The sequence below is a fragment of the Pleurodeles waltl genome, chromosome 9 (genome assembly GCF_031143425.1).
Source record: "Pleurodeles waltl isolate 20211129_DDA chromosome 9, aPleWal1.hap1.20221129, whole genome shotgun sequence".
Lineage (NCBI taxonomy): Eukaryota > Metazoa > Chordata > Amphibia > Caudata > Salamandridae > Pleurodeles > Pleurodeles waltl.
The window spans coordinates 204,510,824-204,534,870 of record NC_090448.1 but is presented as its reverse complement, the minus strand read 5'-3'; the positions used below and the strand labels follow the sequence as shown (position 1 = coordinate 204,534,870).

Genomic DNA, 24,047 nt, shown 5'->3' with positions numbered 1-24,047 from the left:
CTCAAGTACTGCCACACATCCATTTCCCTTTAATAACTTTCCTGCTTTCCATATGCCTTCTCTAGCATATACATATAAAAACACACTGGTCCCAAGTAACAATACTTTAGATGCAAAGAATCAAACAGCAAATAAAATGTATTCAAAGGAGTTTATGAAAAACAATATCAATGCTCATAGCAATGCAGTTAATATTGGTACAAAGAACACTAGGTGCCCAATGGTCCTTGGGTGTCCCTTGATGGAATAATATTCTCCAGTGCATAGCTCACATCTGTAGTTCCGTTAGCTGCGTTATCAGTTTCTAGGATTTAAGTGAGTCATACATTTTCCAAGGCATCCATGGCTAACATTAAGGATCCACTCATGCCTTCTGTCTTCCATTGCCACGTTTCCCCTCTCTTCGGCCTAACTGCCCTTATTCCATCCCTCAAACTTGAATTTTAGTTTAGCTTTTTCCTCCAGTCGTGCCGTACAACCATTCCATTGATACCATCTGCCCACTCCATTATTCGACTTACATTTGTAGTTCATTGTTTCTAAAGATTTAAGTGAGGCTCTGAAGGATGTTGGTGAATTCTGGAGGTGAAGCATAAAGTTAAGAAAAAACAGGACACTTAGGCTCGTACTTAGCATAGAAGATGCACAATTTTGCAGGACCAAATTTATGAAACCTCAAGTTTGAGCTTTTCTCTCTGTTTACTCAGGTCATGGTCATAAGCTAAAAGCTCTTTAATATGCTGCATGACAGATTTTCATGGTGTGCTCGTTTTCATTTTTTGCTCCGTCATCCACCTTTCCTTTGGGCAGTCAATAGTTTCAGGACCAGTCACTGCACTGTTCTGCTCCTGCAATACTGATGGATTTTTATGTTACTCTCTTATTGACAATGAGTCTAAGCGTAATTGTTGAACCTGCATCTTCCCTTTGTAGGTCTCAGCACACTCCTTCTACTACAGTCCACTGTTATCACTAAGTCTATTTACAACTTACCTGGCTCTTGTTGCTCTGTTACATATTGACAGCAATATTGTCTATTCTAAACAGTGTTGTATCTCAAATCACTATGTACTAACAGATCGAAGTTCTCCTCTTAGACAAAAACACTGCCCTCTTGAATGACTCCTGGTGGCGGTCAGAGCTCAGCCCTACCCCCAGGCCAAAAGACAATGCCTGCAACCTCGCCATCATCCTAAACAGTAAGCTCTCCATGAGATGTCAGGTCAAATCTGTCACCTCAGCCTGCTTCCATATGCTACGCATACTCTAGAAAATGTTCATGTGGCTCCCCATTAACACAAGAAAGACTGTCATTCAGGCCCTCATTAACAGCCGCATTAATTACGCGAACACACCCTATGCAGGCACCACCACAAAACTCATGCAGAGGCTTCAATCAATACAGAACGTGGCCGCCAGACTGATTCTCGAAGTACCCAAGGGAGCCCACATCTCCCAGCACCTGAAAGACAACCCCTGGCTCCCAGTCCAGAAGAGATGCCACTTCAAGCTCCTCACCCACGCCCTCAAAGCCCTCTATGACCATAGATCCTCCTACCTGACCCAACATCTGAATTTCCAACACTGCTGCAGGCACCTCCGCTCTGCACAACTGGCCCTCGCTCAGATCTCCTGCACTCACTGCTGCCACGTGGGAGAGCACTTCTTCTCCCACCTCGCCTCCAAGGCCTGGAACACCCTTCCCCTCTGCACCATCCACAGCTGACTGATTTCAGGGGAGGGCTCAAGATCTAGCTTTTTGGGTGAAGACCTTCTCCTAGCCCCTGGATATCTGCACAGGTGACAAGTCGCACTCTACAAATATTTGATTGATTGATTGATATGCATAACAACCACCTCTATGCTCCGCCATTGTATGTCTCAGCAGCATATGAAATCCTTAAATCCCTTTTTTGAAGGGAGGGTTAGCATATTAAAAGTCAATACTTTTATCTATATTAGCACAAAAAATCTTAAATGTTGTAAAACTCACTTGGCTCTTAATAGATAGGAATAAAGGCTTAATAATACAGGCATCTATGATGTGTATATATATATCTATATATATATATATATATTTAACCTTGCAGTGTACAGTGTTATCAATGAAATGTCAGACATTGCAGAGATGTTATCAATGATGTCATAGAACATGTCAATATGGGAAGTAAATAGCACAGCATTTCCAGGGCACGAATTACAGTTACATTAGGACACAAGTTATAGTTGCTTGAGATAACTATGACTTGTGAATTTCAGTTGTTTTTGATTGATTAAAACTGTAAGTTTTAACACGACATTTTCAACAAACTATAATGTCCCTTTATCCTTTTGTTTTTCATGTCAATATATATATAAGTGCATGTTTAAGGATTACTGAGGAATATCTCGTTGATGTATACTATGTGTCCAACCATGCAAAAGCATAGTGAAGAAAGCAGAGAACCTGAAACTACGTTTGGAAAAGTTTTGGAAATAATGTATAGTGTGCACAGGAAGGAAAAAGGCTGACATCATTAGGGCAGTCATATTGTGCAATGTCTATCCTGAAAAAATAGAGGTTGAACAGACTACTGTGATAAATAGCTCACTGTTATCACACTCATTCATGATTTGCTGTTCTATGTTTCAAGAAATCCCTACCGATGTGTCTTTGTTTTAACAATATCATTGATCAATAAATAATGCATGCGCAAAACCTGATTGACAAATAATCCTAATAATCAAGCAATAACCAAACCCTGAGATGCGAGTATATATTTGATCAAAGCAAATGGAGACAGGGACAGCATGCTATGATCTTTATTGGCAAAAGGACGAACTACCTCAGCTTTCTAGACTAACTGAACATTAGCTCTAGATCACTAAGCTGGGACCAAAGTTTGAAACATGGTTTAAACAGGATAATTATTTTACTACAGTAGCGGGAAAAATGACAAGCAGACATTTTTTAAAAATCCACTGCTAGGCGTAGGCTAAAACATTTCAAATGACCTTGAAGCCGAGTAAACAGTGTGTGCCAAGCTCACCCTCTTTGCTTAATTAAGGTAAATGAGACATTTTTAAGAAGGACATAAAAATGAACAATTTGAGGCTTTCCTAAGGAAATATTTATTATCAATATTGGGTAGTCACCTTACCATTACCGGTTTCATTGTTATCCTTGCCAGCACTCTTTACTCGCAGTCTTCTTGTGCTACTTCTCTCTGCTGATGCATCCTGCGGTGGATGTGGCTGAATGATAAGATGATCTGTTGATCCATTGAGCACTAAAAAGACAAAAACAGGAAGATTCACCAGCAGACTTACTCCGATAACTCTTAAAATGTACAAAGAATAGAGAAAGCAATGCATCTATGCATCCTCACACAACATCACAAAGGACATCGCTATTGGCTTACATGACATCAATGATGGAGCACAACATTTAACATTATGGGGGTCATTACGACCTTGGCCGGTAACCGGCGTGCGGCTGCACTCCTGCGGCCTCCATTACGACATCCCCGCTGGGCCGGCGGGCGCAAACCAAGTTTGCGCCCGCCGGCCCAGCGGGGATGAGGCCGCAACATAGGAGCCGGCTCCTAATGGAGCCGGCGGTGTTGCGGCCGTGCGATGGGTGCAGTTGCACCCGTCGCGCTTTTCACTGTCTGCTATGCAGACAGTGAAAAGCTGGCCGGGGCCCTGTTAGGGGTGCCCCAGGACACCCCTTACCGCCAGCCTCTTCCTGGCGGTGCAAACCACCAGAAACAGGCTGGCGGTTGAAAGTGTGCTGCAGTCTGACTGACGTTATGAACAGCCGGACACACAAAAGGGGAAGTAAAAGGATGTTGTGCAACTACAAACCATACAGAGAAGAATGTCTGTTGCTGTTCAACTGGCAACTCATTAATGTCTTTAATGACGTGAAAGGCGGTTGTAAGTCTACAGAACTGTTGCCAATATCAAGAACCCATCACTTCAAAAAAAAATAAACTATTTGAAAGGCTCCAATAGTTACATATCCAAACATTAAGTGCAGTCGTGAGTATGCAGTACTCCTGTCAAATTTGAGATGTTCTCACAGGTTATACACAGGAGAAACACCGCTACAGTTGCACCCCCAAATCATAGACCTCATCACAGACATGGAATGCATTTTTAAAATGGACTGTTAGGCCTGGCATCCTTGCCGTGGTCTCTCCTGTATTCTTTGCCTCTGCTTCCCATGTTTTGACTGTCTGCTGGACTCTGTTTTGCTGTTTTTGGTACTCTGGCACTTTACCACTAATGACCAGAGCTAAAGTGCAAGTGCTCCTGTGTAAAGTGTATGTATAATTGGCTTTTCCATGATTGGCATATTTGATTTTCTAATAAGTCCCTAGTAAAGTGCACTAGAGATGCTCCGGGCCTGTAAACAAATGATACTAGTGGGCCTGCAGCACTGGTTGTGCCATCCACCTAAGTAGCCCTGTAAACATGGCTCAGACCTGCCACTGCAGTGTTTGTGCGTGCAGTTATAACCTGCCAATTCGACTTGGCAAGTGTACCCACTAGTCAGGCTTAAACCTTCCCTTTTCCTACATGTAAGGCACCCCTAAGGTTGGCCCTAGGTAGCCCCATGGGCAGGGTGCAGTGTGTGTTAAAGGTGCAACATGTACTGATGTGTTTTACATGTCCTAGCAGTAAAATACTGCTAAATTCAGTTTTCACTGTTGCAAGACCTATCTCTCTCATAGGTTAACATAGAGGCTGCCTTTAAATAACTTGTAAAGTGCAGATTTCCTTTGGGAGCAGATAGAAATTTGTAGTTTGGTGTCTCTGAACTTTCAATTTAGAAATACATCTTTTAGTGACGTTGGTTTTTACATCGTTAGTTTGAAAATGCCACTTTTAGAAAGCGGACCTTTTCTGGCTTAAACCATTCTGTGACTCTGCCTGTATGTGGATTCCCTGTCTGGGTCAGTTTGACAGTTGGGCTGTTTGTGAATCTCCTCTAGACAGTGAGACAAAGAGTGTTGGGGTATATCCTGCATATCCTAATGAGTCATTTGAACTGGAGTGGAGGGAGGAGTGGTCCCTTACATTTGAATGGGCAGTGCCTGCCCTCTGACAGTGCAGTCTTCAACCCTCCTGGTGTGTGTCTTGTGCCTGGCCTGAGAAAGGCAGGAACTTGTGAACCACAGATACTTTCCTTTGAAGTTTGCCTACTTCAAAGGCAGAAAGGGGTATAAGTAGTGGACCCTAAACCCCAGACTTTAGATTTCTTCAATTCACTTTTGGATTCAATAGGAACCTCTGCCAAGGAGAAGAGTTGAAGAGAAGTAATGCCCATGTCTGTGACTGTGCTTTGGTGGGCTATCCTGAGGTTGCTGCTTCTGCCTGTGAAAGGGAAAAAAGACTGGACTTTGTTGTGCATTCCTGCTTTAGAAGAATCTGCAAGCACCTGGACTCTCTGCTGAGACTCCTGTCCTGCCAAGTGGTGTCCTATCCAGTCCCTCAAGCCTTGAAAGGTGAAGCTGGCAGAACAAGATCTAAAATCCACACACAGAATGCCTTGCAGGGAAATTATAGATGCACCATCTGCAACGCGGCTGATAAACGATGTGCAGCTAGCTTCGCGGCTGAAATCGACGCTCCACCTGCATCGCGGCTGGGAGATCAACGCATCTTGGCTGGAGAAATGATGCGCAACACCTCCTTGCGGCTTCGGATAATGACGTAAACCCCATGCAGCGTGGTTTTCTAACTTGCGAGAGAGAAACACAACGCATGGCCTCACTTGCGAGTAAGGAATCAACGTATCGCTGACTCTGCCGATGAACGCTCACCCATGCGGCTTTATTTTTTACGCAACCAGGTACTTGGTGTAAAAATCAACATTTCTATTGTTTTCTATGGAGTGAGTCTCTTATTCTTTTGAAAATTCATATCTTGACTTGTGTATGTTGGATTTTTGTCGATTTGGTTTTGTTTGATTTACATACATATTGCCTATTTTTCTAAACTGATGTGGTGTCAATTTTGTAGTCTTTTCACTGTATTACTGTGTGTTTTAGTATAAATACTTTACACATTGCTTCTAAGTTAAGCCTGCCTGCTCGTGCCAAACTCCCAAGGGGGGTGAGTGCGAGTTAACCTGGTGTGTTTCTCATTGGCGCTGACTAGAGTGCAAGTCCATGCTTGGACAGGGGGTAACCTGACTGCCAACCAAAGACCCCATTTCTAACACAGACATACCACAGTCAACATCTGGAAAAATTGTTATAATGTGTTATCTTATTTTATTCCAGTGTACAAATATATTCACCTTTTACCTTCCTCATGAGTCTCTGAACTTTGCTGCACCTTCCTGACTTTTCCATAAAGTTTTCAGTGTGCTCCTTTTAGCATTTTTCAGTTTATAGTGCTGGCTGTTTCCTTATAAACATTCCATATTTTCATAAGGAGTAAGTGAAGAGTCAATGTGCCAGATCCCAATACATTTTTCACAGAACCTATTAAGGTAGTACTCGCTTGAAACAGGATTCTGTAGATGGTATTAAGTGACAAGAACGTTTGTATACATTTACTATGTGGCATTTTGTTGTGCTGGTTACTTGTTTGGTTGTTTCAATATTTCAATCTTTTTGTGCTACATTACTGCAATGTGATTTTATGCTGTACTGCAATTGTTGTGTTTCGTTCTGTTTTGTGTGATGTGCCGTGTTATGGTTCCATTAGAGAGTTATGTTGCTTTGCAGATGTTCAGGGGCAGCCCCTCCACGAAAGCATAGAAGCATTTGCCTGCTACAAAAATGCCCCAGAGCTGAAAAATAAAATAGTAATAACATTTCTTTATTATCTTTTTATTTTTCAGTACCCGTCCTGAACCGACTGTCAGGACAGGGCAATAGCTGCTGAGTTACAGCAGCAGGGAGCTGTTCACTTGTTTAAAGTGTGCATGTCTCTATGGCCAGCCATCTTGTGACGGCCAGCCAGACATGCGTACTTTAAACATCTCTAACCCAGCTGTCTCGAGACAGCTGGGTTAGAGAAAGCGCCGGCCTCCAGCGCTCTGATGAGCGCTGAGAGAGCCCACTCCCACCAATCCTGAAGATGGTTTCATGCTGGTTACCAGCATCAGGATTTGGTAGCACTGTTTCCTGGTCCCTGCACCGCGTTGAAGCCACGACGAGAGGAGGACGCCGTCAGCAGAGGGAGACCCGTCGCAGGCAGGTAAGTGCCTTATTTTATTATTATTTTTTAAATAATTTAAAATAATTATTAATATGTTGGCATATTTGTAGCCTAAAGCAGCATATACCCTAAAAGTTTCAATGTGAAGCCACACTTTCCCACTTTTCAATTTGCTTTCCATTTACACATTCATGGTGTCTAGAAACAGCTGGCACTACGCCTCGACATTTTAAAGTTGTGTTTCTATTATGTCGACGTTCTTGTTTAACACTTTTTCTTGCGCGTCCTTCTGATGTGTTTTGGATTTGTTCTTTGGCTACACCTATTTGCTAGTGTATGTTTATGCATATTTGACGTGCCCACGTCCTCTCTTCAGCTGATTACCAGCTGTTGTTTTGTAAGGCTCTGCATTCCACACGGGGTTTCTATCAGAAAGCATCAAGCACGCAGGTCGTTGGAGCTGATCGAGACATAGGACAGACTAAATAAAAGGACCGGCGCACATGAATGCCTTTATTTGTCTTTCTAAAGCATATTTGACTTTGGCTAAATTCGTGCTCCCACTGCAGACCGATCCGGTACCTCACAGAGGCAAATCACAGAATGACCAAAAGCAACCTTCAATCGTACTCTGCTACCTTAGGTCGAAAATGAACGCCTGCATCTAGGAAATAATTTGTAGCATAAATATTTTAATATGGAAACTAATTTTATAAAAAAATAAAAATAAAGATACATTGCTTAGCTAATATCCCCCCAAAAGTAAGGAAAGATAATCAATTCAAAGTAAACAAGCATTGACAAAGCCAGTAGGTCTGGCATTGGCCACCAGCCTTCTGGAAATTCTTATTTTGTCATGGTTTTTAAAAACGTTATTTGGGTATATACCAGGTGCGTGTCATTCTAAACAAAAAAATAATTTGTTACAGGCAAAAAAAAGTTTTTGGGTATAAAAAAAAGGAACACATTGCCATGGTATTTTTAAAGGTACATACTTTGAGTGCGGATGTGCTCCTTGTGAAAGGATGTCATACTGTAACTCATAGAGAAGTAATGGCTGAAGTGGCTGCTACGTTAATGCATCCTGGAGTTAGATGGAAGAAAAATGTGAATGATGCCGACCACAGACCAATGTTTGAAGTCTGGATGAAACCTTTATATGAATGAATGAATGAATAATCTTTATTATACAGTTAATAAAAACCATTACTATGTTGTGCCGTCTGTTGCTAGCATAAAATCAAGATTGTTTACATATAAAATGCATACACATTACAATTCTTAAAGTTTAAAAAGGAAAAATCTGACCATAACCTCAGTCTTTGTTGGTCCTCCTCCTGTCGCATCTTTCTATTCACTTTGTTCCTTAAAATTTCTTCTCAGCCTTCATTAAAAGTTTCACCATTCGTGAGTTCAGGATTGCGTCACCTGGTTTTAGATATGCTGTTGCTGCTTGTCTGCTTGATCTTATACCCCGTTGATTAAAAAGTGCTTTTAGCAAGCTTTTTCTCTCTTACTTTAAGGCAGGGCACACACATAAAAGGTGAATCATATTCCTCTTCCCCTTATTGCATAACCTACAAATTTAGTTTGAGCGCTCCTTCCCACCTGAATAGTCCTTATTATCACCAGGTACCTTCCCTAGTCGCAAATACAGAAATTCCATTCTTAGAACAGGGGACCAGCCTTCTTCGAAATAGAGCTACTGTCAAAGGCATTTATAATCGTTTAGTACCCCCCAGGCATGCGATCTTTTCAATAATATTTCTTTATTATTCAGTAGAGATAGCATCTTAATTTTGTTGTTTACTGCTCTTTTGAAGCCTGCTACAGATAGGTTACTTTCCCAGCTGCCGTGCAGACCTAAATGGTTTATTGCCTTGTCCAGATAGAGTGCAGCTGGATACTCACTATTTCTTTGGAGATCTTGCCACAAAACCTGTCACAGATCATTCCTCTTATTTGTTTTTATCATATACCAGGTTTTCGTGTAGGCCCCTTTTCTAGCTATTGTCTGGTTTATTAACCGAAACTCCAAGCGTATCTGTACTGGCGATGCATTTAGAGGTATGCGAAATAACTGTCTGTATGTTTTTATTATGCTTTTATTTAGACATAGTGCATCGTGCCTTCGCAGGGCAACACTGCCATACGTTAAGCTAGGAGCCAGTTTGGCTGATATCACCCTTAATGATGGTAAAATACTAGGGCCACTCAAAGTTCTTTTTAGGGTTAAGAGCGCCTTCCGCAGTGTTAGACATTTCCTTTTTAACTCCTCCCTATGTTGGATAAAGCAGCCCCGTTCATCAAACCGCACTTCCAGGTAGTGATAGGATTGGACTAACTCCACCTGTTCTCCATTCATGAACCATCTATATTTTTTGTTTATCCTTCGGCTACATTCCATTACCTTGGTCTTTTCTAAATTTTCTGTCAGACCGTTTTGCTTTGAGTAGTTTGCTAACCCTCCCAGTAGTCTCTGAAGCCCGGTCTGCGTTTGGCTTATCAGAACAACATCGTCTGCATACAGCAGATTAGATATAGTTATCTGGCCTAATCCTGGTGCGTGTGCGTTTACTACTTTTAGTTCTTGTGATAGGTCTGCTACAAACAAATTGAAAAGATAGGGTGCCAGGACACAGCCTTGCTTTAGTCGCTGAAAGGTATCTATTTTTCTTGACAAGACAGACCCGTCCCCTATCCGTATCCTCACCCAAGTATCAGTGTACAGGAGCTGTATAGCTTTGAGAAGACTGGGTGGAACACCAGTGTTGTGAGCTTCCTCCATAGTAAATTTTGATTTACAGAATCAAAGGCTGATTTTAAATCGACAAAGCAAAGGTACATTGGTAACGTCTTTAGAGTCTGTTTATCCATTAACAAGGATAATGCTAATATATTAGTTTCTGTTCCTACTCCTTGTGTGAATCTGGTTTGATTTAGTGGGACAATCTTTCTATCCATTGCCCATTCTCGTAGTTCACTTAGTAGTAGGCTAGCCAAATACTTTGCTTCTATATCTTGTAACGTGATTATCCGATAATTTTCAGGCGCGTCTCTGTAACCTTTCTTATATACAGGGTTTATTATAGAGCCCCGCCATGAATCTGGGACTATCTGCTGTTGTAGCACACAGTTGTAAACAGTGGCTAGTACTGGTATCTATAAGTCTGCATTTGACACAAACAAAGCTTGGGGGAGCCCATTTGGTCCTGGAGCACCATCCTTCCTGGAATTTAATACTATTTTCCTTATTTGATTCTCCGTAAAGCTTTCTATAATGCTGTCATTGGTTTCTATGCCCTCCTTCCGAATGTTTTGACTTATTGACTTTTCCTCGCTAGGCCTAATTGCTGTTGGTTTAAATATTGTGTTTAAAAATTGAATCCATGTCTGTTCTGCTATATCAGAGTTAACTACTGGTATTTGAGACCAGTTTATTCCATTAACTGCTTTCCAGAACTGCCTTGCATTTTTTTGTTTCACCAGAAACAGCATCTGTACCCAGAACGTCTCGTTTCTTTCCCTTTTTTCTTCCCAGACCAGTCTTTGTAAACTCCTATTTACTTTACGGAAGATATGCTGTAGATCTCTATTTTGTGGGTCTTTTCTAATTTTCTTTTGCAGTGTGTTCCTTTCTTTTCTGGATGAAACCTTTTTTATGTAACCATGTTACGCACATCATTTTACTATCATCAAAAGGTCCTGGCTAACACAGACTTTTTTTTATTTTATTTTTTTATTTACTTTTATAAAGAGACCCAATCATCATAACATCACCATTTTCAATTCCAAAATAAACTCAATACAGCCATTCCACCACATTAGATAAATCAGTAACATTAACAACCTCATTATTCACAGATTAGGAGTAGCTAGCTAGGCTTGGCTGTCATCCCTTATCAGTTATCTCAAGCATCCTACTCCAGGTTTGGAAGAATCTCTTGAGCCCCTCTGACCTCACAGCGTACTTCCATTCCTGAGTTCTTTCTTGCACCATTTTATTTAACCATTCGCCAATAGTTGGAATCTGTGTGGTATGCCAATTTTTTTAATAGGAGGGTTCTGGCCACTGCTGTAGCATTAAAAACTAATTTCACCCATCTAGGTGTGAGGTTTACCTCGGGGCCATAGCCCAGGACCAATAACCACACTGAGGGATTAATTTCCGTCTGCACAGCTGTTTGCAAAGAATTGAACACCTCACCCAAAAACTCTTGAATAAACCCGCACATGCCTATAACATGAGTCCAATTTGCTATTCCATCCACTTGACAGCGGAAACAATAATTGAGACAGCTGGGAATGATCTGGGCCAAACATTGCGGAGTACGATAGAGCAACCATTTACTACAAAACAGCATTCTGTGCCAATTTGCACCTCTCAATGCTCCAAAATTTTATTCATTGATTTTCTCCCAGATACTGTTAGTCAATTCTGACCCTTCATCCTGCTCCCATTTCCTGGTGGCTTTATCAAAAAGACTGGGACTTTTCCACTCCAACAGTAGCCTTCTCCATTCCCCTGCTCGTCTGCCCCCAGATGGGTCAATCAATTCTTTCACTATCTTATGAGTGTCACATATCTGACCACAATCCAAGTAGGTGAGGTTGTTGAGTAAGTTACTATAAGACCCCATAAGCAAAAAATCATTTTGCACTGCAACCCCAATATTCAAAAGCATTTCTCACCTGTCTCCACTTAAAAAATATCCAGTTTTCCTAAATCCGGCGGCTTCCCATTTCCTGACTGCTTCCAAATTAAGCCGAGAACCGGGCATGATCGTAAATTCAGATAGATGCGTAAAAAACTTCACATGCGGGATTGTATACCTACGAAACAATTCTGACCTCTTTTTGAAAAACTGCCTGAGGATCTTATACTGTACTTTCTTTGGAGATTTCACCAGCAATATTAAATTCTGCAAACCATATTCTCTGCAAATTGAATTGTGAAAATCTTGAGGGAGTTGGCTGCCCAGAGACGATGCAGGTTTGAAAGTTGCCATATAGTGGGCAAAGCATGCCAAATAATAGTCCTTCATATTAGGAAGTGACAGGCCCCCTTTATCCTGATCTACATATAAGGTGCCTAGTGCAATACGTGCATTTCTGGTATGCCAAATGAATTATGTAAATATTGAGTCCAGTTTCAGAATATATGGAGAAGTTAAAACACAAGGAATGGCTGAGAACAAAAAATTAAACAGTGGCAGGATTGCCATTTTAATTAGTTCAACTCTCCCTATAACAGTTAGAGGAAGTGATACCCGACTTTGTTAGTAGTGTCTGAGTTTTGAGGAGCAGGGGGGCAAAGTTAAGATCGTAAAGATATTCTATTTGTTCAAATCAAGCAAAAACGTCAAAAGCCTTCTCCTGAGAACTTTGGTTATCGTCTAGAAATATAATGATATCATTTGCATACAATTTTATCTTCCCCATCTGCTTGAGTTGGGGATGGATCAGATGATTTTGTCTAATTGCGATGGCTAAAGGTTTGATAAATAAAGCAAACAGAATGGGTAAAAGGGGGCACCTCTGGCGGGTGCCCCACCGAACTAATAGTTTTCCTACATTTGCAGAGTTAATTATAATGTTCACTTCAGTATCTTGATACATCCTTTGTATCAGCCCTGCGATCTGGGACGGCACCTGAAATCTAGATAGAATCTCAAACAGTGTGACCCATACCACTAAATCAAAGGCTTTTTCTGCATCCAGCAAGAGGATAACAGCAGGGACTATTAACAGCGAAGTAATCTAATGCCTCAGCCAAAAAATGGGTGTTGGTTGGGTCCGGCAATAAACCCACTTTGGTCTGGATGGACTAAAGAGGTGACTATCACATTAAAATAAATAGCTATAAGCTTCATAATGATTTTTTAGTCGGTATCTAATAACATAATTGCACGATAAGAGTTTGGATCTTATTCATCTTTGTCTTTTTTGGGGAAACTGTCTACATTCCCAGCACGGAAAGAATTTGGGATCGTCCCACCCTTTAACATATCATTAATTAAAAGCAAGAAATTGTCTGCCAGGACATCAATAAAAATCTTAAAGAATTCTGCCGGAAGGCCATCAGGGACACAGGCCTTCCCATTCGAAAAACCCTAAAAGCCTCTAAGTCAATAAGATGGTTTTGGCTATATATTCGTTGATAATGCTCTAACATCGCTTCTCCCACTGCCCTAGACTCAGTGTATCTCTTCCCCGTAGTTGGGCATCTTAAAGCGCAAATCGGTATAGTTGCCAATTGGTCCCAAGCTTGCCAGGCTAAAAACCTACCTGTAAAGTTACTCTCCTTGTAGACTTTCTGCCAGTAGGCCTGGTATGATCTCTCCGCCCTACCGAGATACAGATCGGAGAGTGCCTGCTTGGCCTGATCGAGTACATTTTTATTACTTTTTGCAGGGAACCTAAGATATTTATCTAATTTCCTTTGCACTTCGTCTTCCAAAGCCGGGCTCTGTTGTTTATCACGGCGCCTATTTGCTGTATCTTGTGCAGTCACATAGCCTCTTACATAAGCTTTGAATGTATCCCAGACTATACTCAGAGTGGCAGAGTCCCGGTTCCGATTAAAGAAAAATCCCTAACTTCATCTCTACACACCTGAACCCAACCTTCCTCTTGGAGAAGCAGCTGGTTAAATATCCACCTTTTGGATTTTGATGTACCTCGTTCTGGCTCTAGTAATATATCGAAGAACAGCAAAGCATGATTTGAAAGACCAGAATGCAGTGCGCTGATCCTTAAAGTGAAGAGATTTAGTTATCAGGAAAAATAATAACTTTGCCTGGGATTTGTAAGAGGGATTGAAAAAGCTCCTCATACGTCCTGGGATCATCTTCCAACAGTGTGTAGAAGCTTGCAAAAGTAAATCTCTCCATCAGCACTGGATTATCCAGCACCAGCGTCCACATTTATCATTATTAAAATTGAGTATTCGGCCCCAGGTTTTTTGGTTAAAAAGACTGCGGTGCCCCTGTGGGTTGCGTGCGCCGAAGCAACTCTCTTATACTCTACCCAATTTCTAAACATAACAAATTCCCTCCGTTTTTTTACTGGAATGCGAGTTTCTTGTAGTAGAGTTACAGAGGGATTTGCTGTTTTAACCCACTCTTCGATTGCACCCTTCTTCTTCCTGTTATTTAATCCATTGACATTCCAAGAGACAACTATTAGTATGGAATTTAACCCTGCCATTTGGTCACCTTGGAAAGCTGGGAAAATATGTGCCCAATAGCTCCCTCCTGAAGACAACCTGATCTGTGGTTCTTCTAATCACCTTAGGCCCACAGCAATAGTTCAGCCTAATCGTGCTACTGTTTGTCATATATCGATTACCTATCGGCTGCCTGCTTCTCCAGAGCTGAATTCTTCTATTCTGCATAAGGATCACTAAAGAACCCTCCCTCTCCCTTAGTGGCCTACACCAGGAGCCCTCCCATCTGGATGCACAGGGACCACCTCCCCCCACCACCCCTCTTGCCAACCCGTAACCTTATCCCAGAATCTCCCTGTCCAGAAACAGGCACTGTGACATGGCACCCAAATCGCCAGTGGCCGCAGAGGGGGATTGAAAATAGATTACTTTTAAATGCGCTAAATATTGTGCAAAAGAAGTGTGAAAAAGCGAAGTCCGTCACCCTTATTACGAATTTCCCCTTTTCCCCACCTTGCCTTCTAGATTTCATATGGAATAGAGCAAGGTCTCAGCTGCGTCAACTGTTTGTAGTATGTTAGAGCGACCCTTGAAAAGTCTTTAAGGTTGGATTGCTGAACAAGCCCAGTCGGGGCTCCGGCTTTTTGAAATTCAGGTATCATTTCTTTCAGCTCCCTCTTTCTCCGTGCGGCGGCAGCGGACATATCTGAAAAGATCTTTAAGGTGAAGTTTCCCGATCGCCTGCTGAAGAATACGTTCTTTAATACGAAAATCGCCAAAGTTCACCAATATTGTTCGAGGATAGTTTGCTTTAGGAAAACTGCACAGCAGGCACTCGATGAGCACGCATTATAGAAAGGGCTTGGTTTCTGTCAGCTGACTCTGGGAGGACATATTGCATAAGGAGGTCTGTAATTAGGTTTGTAACTGTTTGTCCGTCTTCGAGCGCCCTTCCGGAATCCCCATAAATCTTAAATTAGTTCTAAGTGAGCGATTTTCCATATCATCTATCCAACTCTGCAAGTCTACCAGATCTGCTTGACATTTGGATATTGATTGGTCCAGGTGGATCCGTCCGTCTTCCAAATCTGAGACTCGCTGCTCCACCTCCTTAATACGGGTATTAAGTTGCTGCATATTATGGCTTATCAGATTTCGTTGTGCCTCAGTCCTCTGATTAGCCTCTTCCTTTGAACTTTTTAAAGATTTTTTATCTTTAGATTAGTTTGCTTAATATTTGAAGGAGCAAACTATCAGTGGGAGTGCCATTTCACCCTTTGACTCGTATGTCCTGAGTTTGATGATTTGATTGCACTTTCTCGTGCTCCTGCTATGAGACCCCATTCCCTGGACGGCTAGTGGGGGAGCCGTTCGCTGTTCCTCCCCCAAGAGTACAGGTACCTGAACAGAGTTGAGCTATCGGGAGGAGGTTGTCTTCGGAAGATATTGAGTTATGGCCATTTGTCTTAGACCCCGTGGGAGCTTCCTTAAGTCCTCTGCTCCCACCACTAAATAATGGATACAGCTACCTGTGCCCTAAAGAAACCTCCTGGCTATCATTGCTATCAGATGCAAACTCAATGCTCTGCTCTCAATGACAGAGTTCTTGTCTGACATTGTCCACACTCTGCAGGCGTCCAAGGTCGCTCACTTCTTGCTTCCCTGATGCTGACTAAGACGCTTCTCCATCTAGTGCAGTACAATTGCAAGTATTTTGTAATGTCAGTACCGGAGGGGTCAGACTAAGGACTGGGGAGGAACCTAAGGTGGGACTAATGACCATCTGTTGAAAGTCTTTTGTGCCTGACTCAACGTTCACCATTTTGTCAGAGAGTGCGGGCGTTTACCCCTGACAATCTGTGCTGTTTTAGCAGTTTGCAATGTAGCGTGACCCCTGTTCTGTGAATCCCTGGGGGATCTTTGCATTGTTTAATAGGTGTTGCACACTGTACCCTATGCCCCCTTCTATAAAGTTGCAGGACCCGGGGGCCACAGGCCGCACCTGTGTCTACACAGGCCACTTTTGTGACCACCCAGAGCTTCTAAAAGCCTAACAGAAGAAACCTAGTGTCGTCCCTGTAGGGGAGGATGCCTTAAGTCTAGAATGTCTTTAAATTATAAAGGAATTATAAAGTTATGTTCCAATAGTGTCTGGGTGATTGGTTTGTTGCAGGGGGAGGGATAAAAAGTCACCAAGAGGATGCATATTTTTCTCAGTAAAAACTGTGCCGCCAAAGAGGAACAGATTTTTCTCAGTAGGATTTAGGCCGTCCTCAATTCAGCAGCCAACCCACCCCCTCGAGCTCTGAGGAAACAAAACAAGCTATCCGTCTGCTCAGTTCTTCCCTCCAAGCAGTCCATAGCATATCAGCGCTATTTTGTCTCCATAAGAGGGGGTTGGTAAACCCCCTCACTGGATCAATATCTCTCCTACCGTGCTTCCAGCGATGGGGCCTCTCTCTCTCCTCTCCAACGCGTGAGCCTGTAATGTGTAAGACCATTATGAGCTCATAACACAGAATCTGACTGGCTGCGTCCTTCTCCGCTTCTCTTTATCAAAAGCGCACACTCCTGCATGGTTGCGCGTGCTGCCAGAGACGGTTACAGTCTCTCCCGTTCTCTTCCCAATCCGAATTCCAGCGCATCCGCTCCCTCTGATCCCCTCTGCGGCGTCTGGTGAATCAGCTGCGGAGCATGACGGGATCTCCTATGCAGCTTCATCCACCCTGATTAACACAGACTTAAAAATGTCAATCAGTATGGTATTGGCTGAAAGCTTCCTGCTTTTTAAGAGCTGAAAGGAAAAATGAGTAAGAAAGAAAGAGTGACAGAGAGAAAGAGAGGGAGAGAGAAAGAAAGAAAAAAGAAAGAAAGAAGGAATTAAAAAATTAAGGAAAGAAGGCATGGAAGTAGACAAGAATGAAAGAAGGCAAGAGAAGGAAGAAAGAGGAGAAAGAATGAAGAAAGGAGAAAAAAGAAAACAATTGGAAGAAGGCAAGAAAGGAAAGAGAAATAAAGAAAAAGAACAAAGGAAAGAAAAAAGGAAAGAGAACGAAGAAAAAAATAGGAAAAGAGGGCGAAAGGAGAGAAACAAATAAGGAAAAAGAGGATAACTTAATACAGAACAGTTTCAAATGGGAACAATCTGACCTAATATGCTGTGAAATAACAGCAGTCAAAAAACGCTCCAGAGGAATTTATAACAGGCAGTAGATGAGATCTGATAAACATGGAATATACATCAGAAGCATCCTGCTATAACATCAGGTTCTAAACACAAGGCAACACTAAAGTAATTATAAAGTAAAAACAAAAACACTGCCACTGAAGAGAACCAACGTGTGTGCTGATGTGCTCTTTGTGAGAGAGCAAAATGCAGTCATTCAAAGTGAAGGTTACCAGTGGCCTAAATAGGCTGACCCACTTGCCCATGCTATATGCTGTAGTGGGTTGGGGAAGCAAAATGTGTATGATTCAACAACAAACCAATGGATGAAGAGAGAAGGATGGTTGCCCCTGTAAGTAAGTATATTATACATAGTTCATTAAAATCAAAAGGTCTTGGCTCAGGCCGGACCTAAAACGTGGATAAACTTTTTGGCAGGATAATAATACTTTAACCCATTGACAAAAATGGGTTAATGTTAATATTTGTATTAAAAAACAATATTACAAAACATTTCTTTGATATATAAATGCCCGGTCATTTGCTTAGCAGTGCCACTTGAAGGCTAGAAAGTGACAGCACCATCAACTAGTCTTTTTTAACAGTTGTCTAGAAGGCAGTAGTAGCAGACTAGATTATGCACTAGAAGGCCTCAGTATTGTAGGCCAAAAGTTCAAAAAAGCCTTTGGGTCTAGGACAGGCTTTGGCCCTACTGGGAAGGTTTTCTAATGTGTATGATGGCACTTCAGCAAGCCTACTAATGGAGGTTGCCATGTTTATTTGTTTAATGGCAGTTGTGTTCCACTGTTTAGCAGTGCTTGAATAACGTCAGATGATGGCTTTGAATAGAATACAATTCAGACAAAACATGCAGGAATTGTGCAGTCCAAATGTTGTCTTCTCCTGTAGACATCAGAGCATAGGGGAGCGAGGTAGGGCCCAATCTCTCAGGAGTGTCCAGCTGAATTCTCACTATCCTATTGGGCTTCGTCAGGTCAACTCCTGACTTTAAAACACACTAGCCTCCTAAGGGAAGCAAGGACAGGAATACACTAGTGTTGCTAGTTCAGTTTCAGTCCAACTGGACCTCTACAAATATTCTAATTTTTCATCCACGTACAAGTCAGAGTCTTGAAATTTCAGAACTGCTGCAAGATAGTGGCCTACCAATGTCATAGATGTTATGACTAGGTTTGTACTGGAGCAAGCTCCTTGACTAAAACTAACCAAAGCAATCTATCATAAAGCAATACATTCCTAATTTAACAGCCCTATGACAATAGGCAAACCTAGGATGATTTATTCATGTCTGCCTTTCTGAAATAAAGGAAAGCTCAGCAGTGACCAGAAGATTCCCCTTTCTTTGTTCCCATGTCCATAGCACGAACAAGGGACAAATAAGGAGAAACTTATAACCAGTCTGGAGCTAGCTCCAATACATCTGGCCTGCTCCTAGAAACAATATCCGATTTTGCAAATTCTGATCAAATTAAATTGCCGTCAATTTCTATTTTACCTTTTTTATCTTGTGTATGATGGTGTCCTCAACAAGGCTAAAGGTAACAAGCCTGTTGATGGAATTCCATTAGACAAAGACTCAATTAGACTTGAATATCTGGCTGATAGGACATCATTGACAAAGTAAGACTTGGTTGACAAGAGATGTCATTGAGGATTAAGTTGATAATACATTCAACAAGCGTGTAGTTATTGAGTGCATTATTAACGAGGGTAATCCTAATTAAATTAGTAGCGCGCTCGAGGACATACCGTGGGGCAGGCCAGACAATCTTGGGAATTTCCTATTTTTCTTTTAGGTAATGGGATGAAAGACTGTGAGTTTTGGCTTCAACAAATCATTTCTTTAGAGATGTGACTGGCATTCTCTGAAAAGGGTCCTTCTTTTGTTGCTTTAACATGGCTCCAGTTGTTTACCAAATCTAAGAGATCCCTAGCACCAACCACAGCAGCTTACTCTTGTCCCTGGGGAAGAGGTACACTGCCTTGTGCCACATGTGGCTAGGCAAGACAGTTCGAGGGAAAAGCTGACATTCACTGCACTAGATTACTCCGAAAGGATAAAAAAGTGCACGTAATTGCCCTTCTTCTGTATAAAGTAAGTCTAGACATCTCATTAGTTGAAAAATTGACTTAAGTACAGGTAGGCTGATAAAGTATAACACAGAAGGAGATATTCATCCATTGTTTATATAATTATACGACAGTGTCCCAAATTCTAGACACGGAATGATTTGAAGCCTATGAATGTATAAATGTTTCAGTGCTGAAAAACACATATTTCCTATCTTGCAAACATTCAAGAACATTCTATAAGATAAAGCAGAAAAGTGAGTGGATTTCCATGGATTCCCTCTTAGATATACTAAGCAAAGTTTTTCTACTTTTACTGGAAAAGGTCATTGTTGTACGGCGGCGTAGAGGGGCCCTCGTAGTTATAGTAATATAACAGACTATAAACGTCAGTGAAGGAAAAAGTACTTTTATTGTCAGGATTTTTATGGGGAGAAATACAAATGTGAGGTCCTTGCCACTCTGGTTCCCTGATCTTAATCTCCTTTCTCTGTTCTTCTTTCTTAGATGTCTAGAGATTCTGCCGGACACCGGCTTACTCGGAGAGAACAAAGAATCTTGGTCAGTTAATTGTACCTCTCTCTGTCTAGGGTTAGTGTTGAGGAGAGTAGGGAAGGAGAGGATCGGTGCACGTGTGGGGAAGGGAAGAAATGGGTAAATAAATAAAAATAAAATATAACTAAAGCACACCGAAAGGATATACTGTCCACCAGTGAGTGCTTTCACCTTATTTCCCTTTTCCCTGGTTCGCTCCCACAGTTAAGGCTAGGCCTCTTAATCCTTCCACCTCCCCCTTCCCTCGTCCTGAATTTCCTGAAAGCCACTTCGAGCCCCTGGATCGTACCCGGGACAGTCACATCCCTCCTGGGACATGCTGGGAAGGTCCAGCGTTGTCTGGGTCCTCTGAGAGGATCCTGGGGAGGTCCACGTCTTAGGTTCCTTCCACCGGTCTCCAGCTTTGGGTGTTTTCAGTTCCCTCTGCACGCGCGTCTTTCCTCGGTGATGTCCCTTTTCCATTTGCCTCCCGTTTCGTTGCCTTCCTCCTCAGGATCCTCTGTACTCTCCCTGTCGCGGATGCTTTTGCTTATTGTTTCCTCCTTTTGCTTCAACCGGAATCTTGTTGAACTTCCGGTGGCTCTTCTCTGATACATGCCCCTGAGGTACTCCTGTCCCGGCCACGCAAGCGTGTCAGGGAATACTTATATTGCCATCTCGGATGATTCTCCATTACAGGATGACCCCAGCGAGCCTGGATAATCAGGCCAGAGAGGACTATGATGTCTGGAGAGAAAATCAGCAGTGGTCTGTTGCAAACCCGGTATGTGTAGTGTCTGAAAAAGAAAAGGGTTGTAGGGCTAAGAACCATCTCAGTATACGGATATACGAATTGTTATTTTTATGTCTTGCCAGCCAAGTTAAAGGGGCATGGCCGGTTAGGAGCGTAAAGGGTCTGCCTAACAAATAATATGCTTGAACAGCCAATCTGATACAGAGACATTCTTTTTTGATGGTGGGATATTTCTCCTCCCAATGTAATAGTTAGCGACTAATATAGACTATTGGATGCAGATCGTTTGACTCATCTGGTTGTTATAAGACAGCTCCAATACCCTTGGTTAGAGGCATCTGTTTGAAGAACAAAGGGTTTTACAGAATTCGGACAGGAAAGATCAAGAGTAGACAGGGATTGGGGAGTTCCTAACCGTTATATCAGTTCATCTCCTCGAGGCATGGGATAGGAGTCAAACTTGGAGATGGCATTTAGTTGTTGAAAGTCAATACAAAATCGGACACTGTCATTTGGTTTTGGGACTAATACAATGGGTGAACACCATGGGCTCCGGGAGTGGTCAATAATATCGCCTTGGAGCATTTTTGTCACTTTGTCCTCAACTGCTACCCTTCTAGCCTCGGGGATCCTGTAAGGTCGAAGTTTGACCACCCAGTTGGGTTCAGTCCATATCTTATGTTGAATAATAGAGGTTTTCCCTCGTATCAAAGAGAATATATCTTGATAGTCTTTAACTGTTTTGATTATCTGTTCTGTTTGGGTTTTTGACAAATTGTTTTCTATTTGGGGGAGACTGGCTATGTCTTTTTGGCTAGTGGGTGGAAACTGAATCGCTAGGGGTTGAGTAAGGTTGATGAGGGAGACTGCTTGTCCTTCGTGAGAGGACTGATCTTCCTCTGCTACCCACTCCTTCAGAAGGCTTATATGGAATTTCTGTCCGTCTCTTCTAGTATTTGGTATTGCTACCCTGTAAGCTACGGGAGTGAGCCGTTCTATAATTTCATAGGGTCCCTGCCACTCAACCAACAATTTCTTATCTGTCGTAGGGAGGAGTATAAGTACTTTGCTGCCTAAGGGTACCCTTAGCCTACTTGTTCGGTTGCAGAGGCGCTTTTGTTTGTCCTGACTTACATTTTGGTAATGGTGGTGGACTTGGTCCCAAAGCGTGGTCAACCTATCTTTAAGGAGCTTGGTGTACTCTAACAGCTCCTTGCCTTCATCTTCCTCCTCCTCCCAGTGTTCGGCTGCCATATCTCGTAGGTTCCTGGGTTGACTGATAAAAACCAACTCGTAAGGGCTATGCCCCGTAGATGATTGTTCATGCGTGCGTATCACATAAAGGACTAACAGAAGTTTGTTATCCCAATCTCTACCAGCATTTGAAATTGTTTTCTTAAGGAGGGACTTGATAGTTCAATTATATCTTTCCACTAAGCCATCTGTTTGGTGATGATAAACAAAGGTTCTCAAATGTTTAATCTGAAGCAACTGACAGACTTCAGTCATATGTTTCGACATAAAGGGTGTTCCTTGGTCTGCTAACAATTCCTTAGGAAACCCTACTCTAGAAAAGAACTCAACCATGGCCTGGACTACTGTTTTGGTGTTCATGCTCTTTAGGGGGTACCGCTTCTGTGTATTGGGTTGCGTAATCAAATAAAACAAGTATAAACTGGTATCCTTTATTTGAGGTTACTAAAAGGGCCTACTAAATCCATGCCCACCCGCGAAAAGGGAACTTCTATGATTGTAAGGGGCTGTAGTGAAGCCTTTGGTTGATTATGAGGGTTAGTCAATAAGCACCTAGGACAGGAAGCACCGTGTCGCTGGATGTCGGAATAGACACCAGGCCAATAAAACCGGGTCAAGAGGTATTTCTCCATCTTCTCCCAGCTTTAATGTCCCCCCCGTTTGATTATGAGGTACGTATTGAACTTGTGTTTAAAAGGGCAAGGCTATTATGAGTTGTTTCTTAAGCCCTTCGAGGGTTTTTAATTCCTATATAACAACCCATGTTTTTTTGTAAAGAAGATTCCTACCTGTTTGCTTGGATCTCGGACCACTTGAGTCCAGGCATATTGTAACGTGGGGTCTTCCCTCTGAGAAAGTCAGAAATTCCTGGGGTTCTCTTCTTGTATTTACTCCAAACGGGAGAAAGATGACATATTAGCCGGGAGCAGCTTGCAAGCTCTCCTCTTCTCTTCTTTTGGTTCAGAGACCACCCACTTACTTTTATCTATCGCGCTAGGAGGAAGCATCTCTATGGACTGGTCATGATGGGGCTTTATGGTAGATGCCATTTAAATCAGGTTAGTGAACTCCTTATAATCTGTCCCCACCACTAGATCTTCCATAATTCGGGGAATGACTCCTACTCTTAAATGCTGTTTCCGTCCTCTCCATTCTAGGTCTACCACAGCCACTGGGTAAATTCTTGTCCCCGTGTACACAAGTAATGGCAGCTTTTTTGTTTCCCCTCCATTGGTGGGATTCACTAAAACAGGATTTATCACTGAATACCGCCAGCCTGAATATACGAGGGTCCCTCAACCGCTTATTGTTTACAAGAATATCTATTAGGTAACCTGGCTGTCTTTCTGTGGTGAGGAACACTCTTTCCTGTGAGATTCCTACTTCCATGGGTTCAGGGCTTGGTTGTTTTTGTGGACAGTGTTGTGCAGTATGCCCCAATTGTCCACACTGGAAACACTGAGGGGTTTGGTGGTTGTCCTTTTGGCTAGGATGTTCCTATTTTGGCCCTTATTTATTCCTTCTGAGCGAGGGTTTTGCCATAGTAGGGGTTCTTCCTACTCCAGAGTTAACTATATTGTTCCAAGGATTTCCTGCTTTCTGCTCATAAGAGTGGTGAAAGGCACAAAGCTAATTCTTTCGCTTCTTGATGTGTTATCTCCATGTTTTGTCTGATCCATGTCCAGGGGTAGTGCCTCTAGGAATTGCTCCAAAACCACTCTATCAAAGAGTTCTTCCTTGGAGGGTTCGTAAGGACGTAGCCACTTTGATCACAAATTGTGTATCCTATAAAACATCGCCCGGGGGTTTTCTTGGGCAGTCCACTTCTCTTCCTGGATCTTCACTCTATAATGTTCTTTATCATACCCCAGTCTTTCCAATATTGCTGTCTTCAGTTGAAGATAAGGGGTCTCGCCTCCTGG

The 24,047-nt window shown here is 42.3% G+C and overlaps 1 protein-coding gene across 1 annotated transcript in view; it reads right to left on the bottom strand.

Moving 5' to 3' along the window:
* CFAP20DC (CFAP20 domain containing) overlaps positions 1-24,047 on the bottom strand; it is a 1,731,599-nt gene that overhangs the window by 1,001,543 nt on the left and 706,009 nt on the right. The window contains exon 11 of the mRNA XM_069206541.1: positions 3,141-3,269. Within this exon, the coding sequence (XP_069062642.1) occupies positions 3,141-3,269 (129 nt within the window). The remainder of the gene's footprint in view (positions 1-3,140; positions 3,270-24,047) is intronic.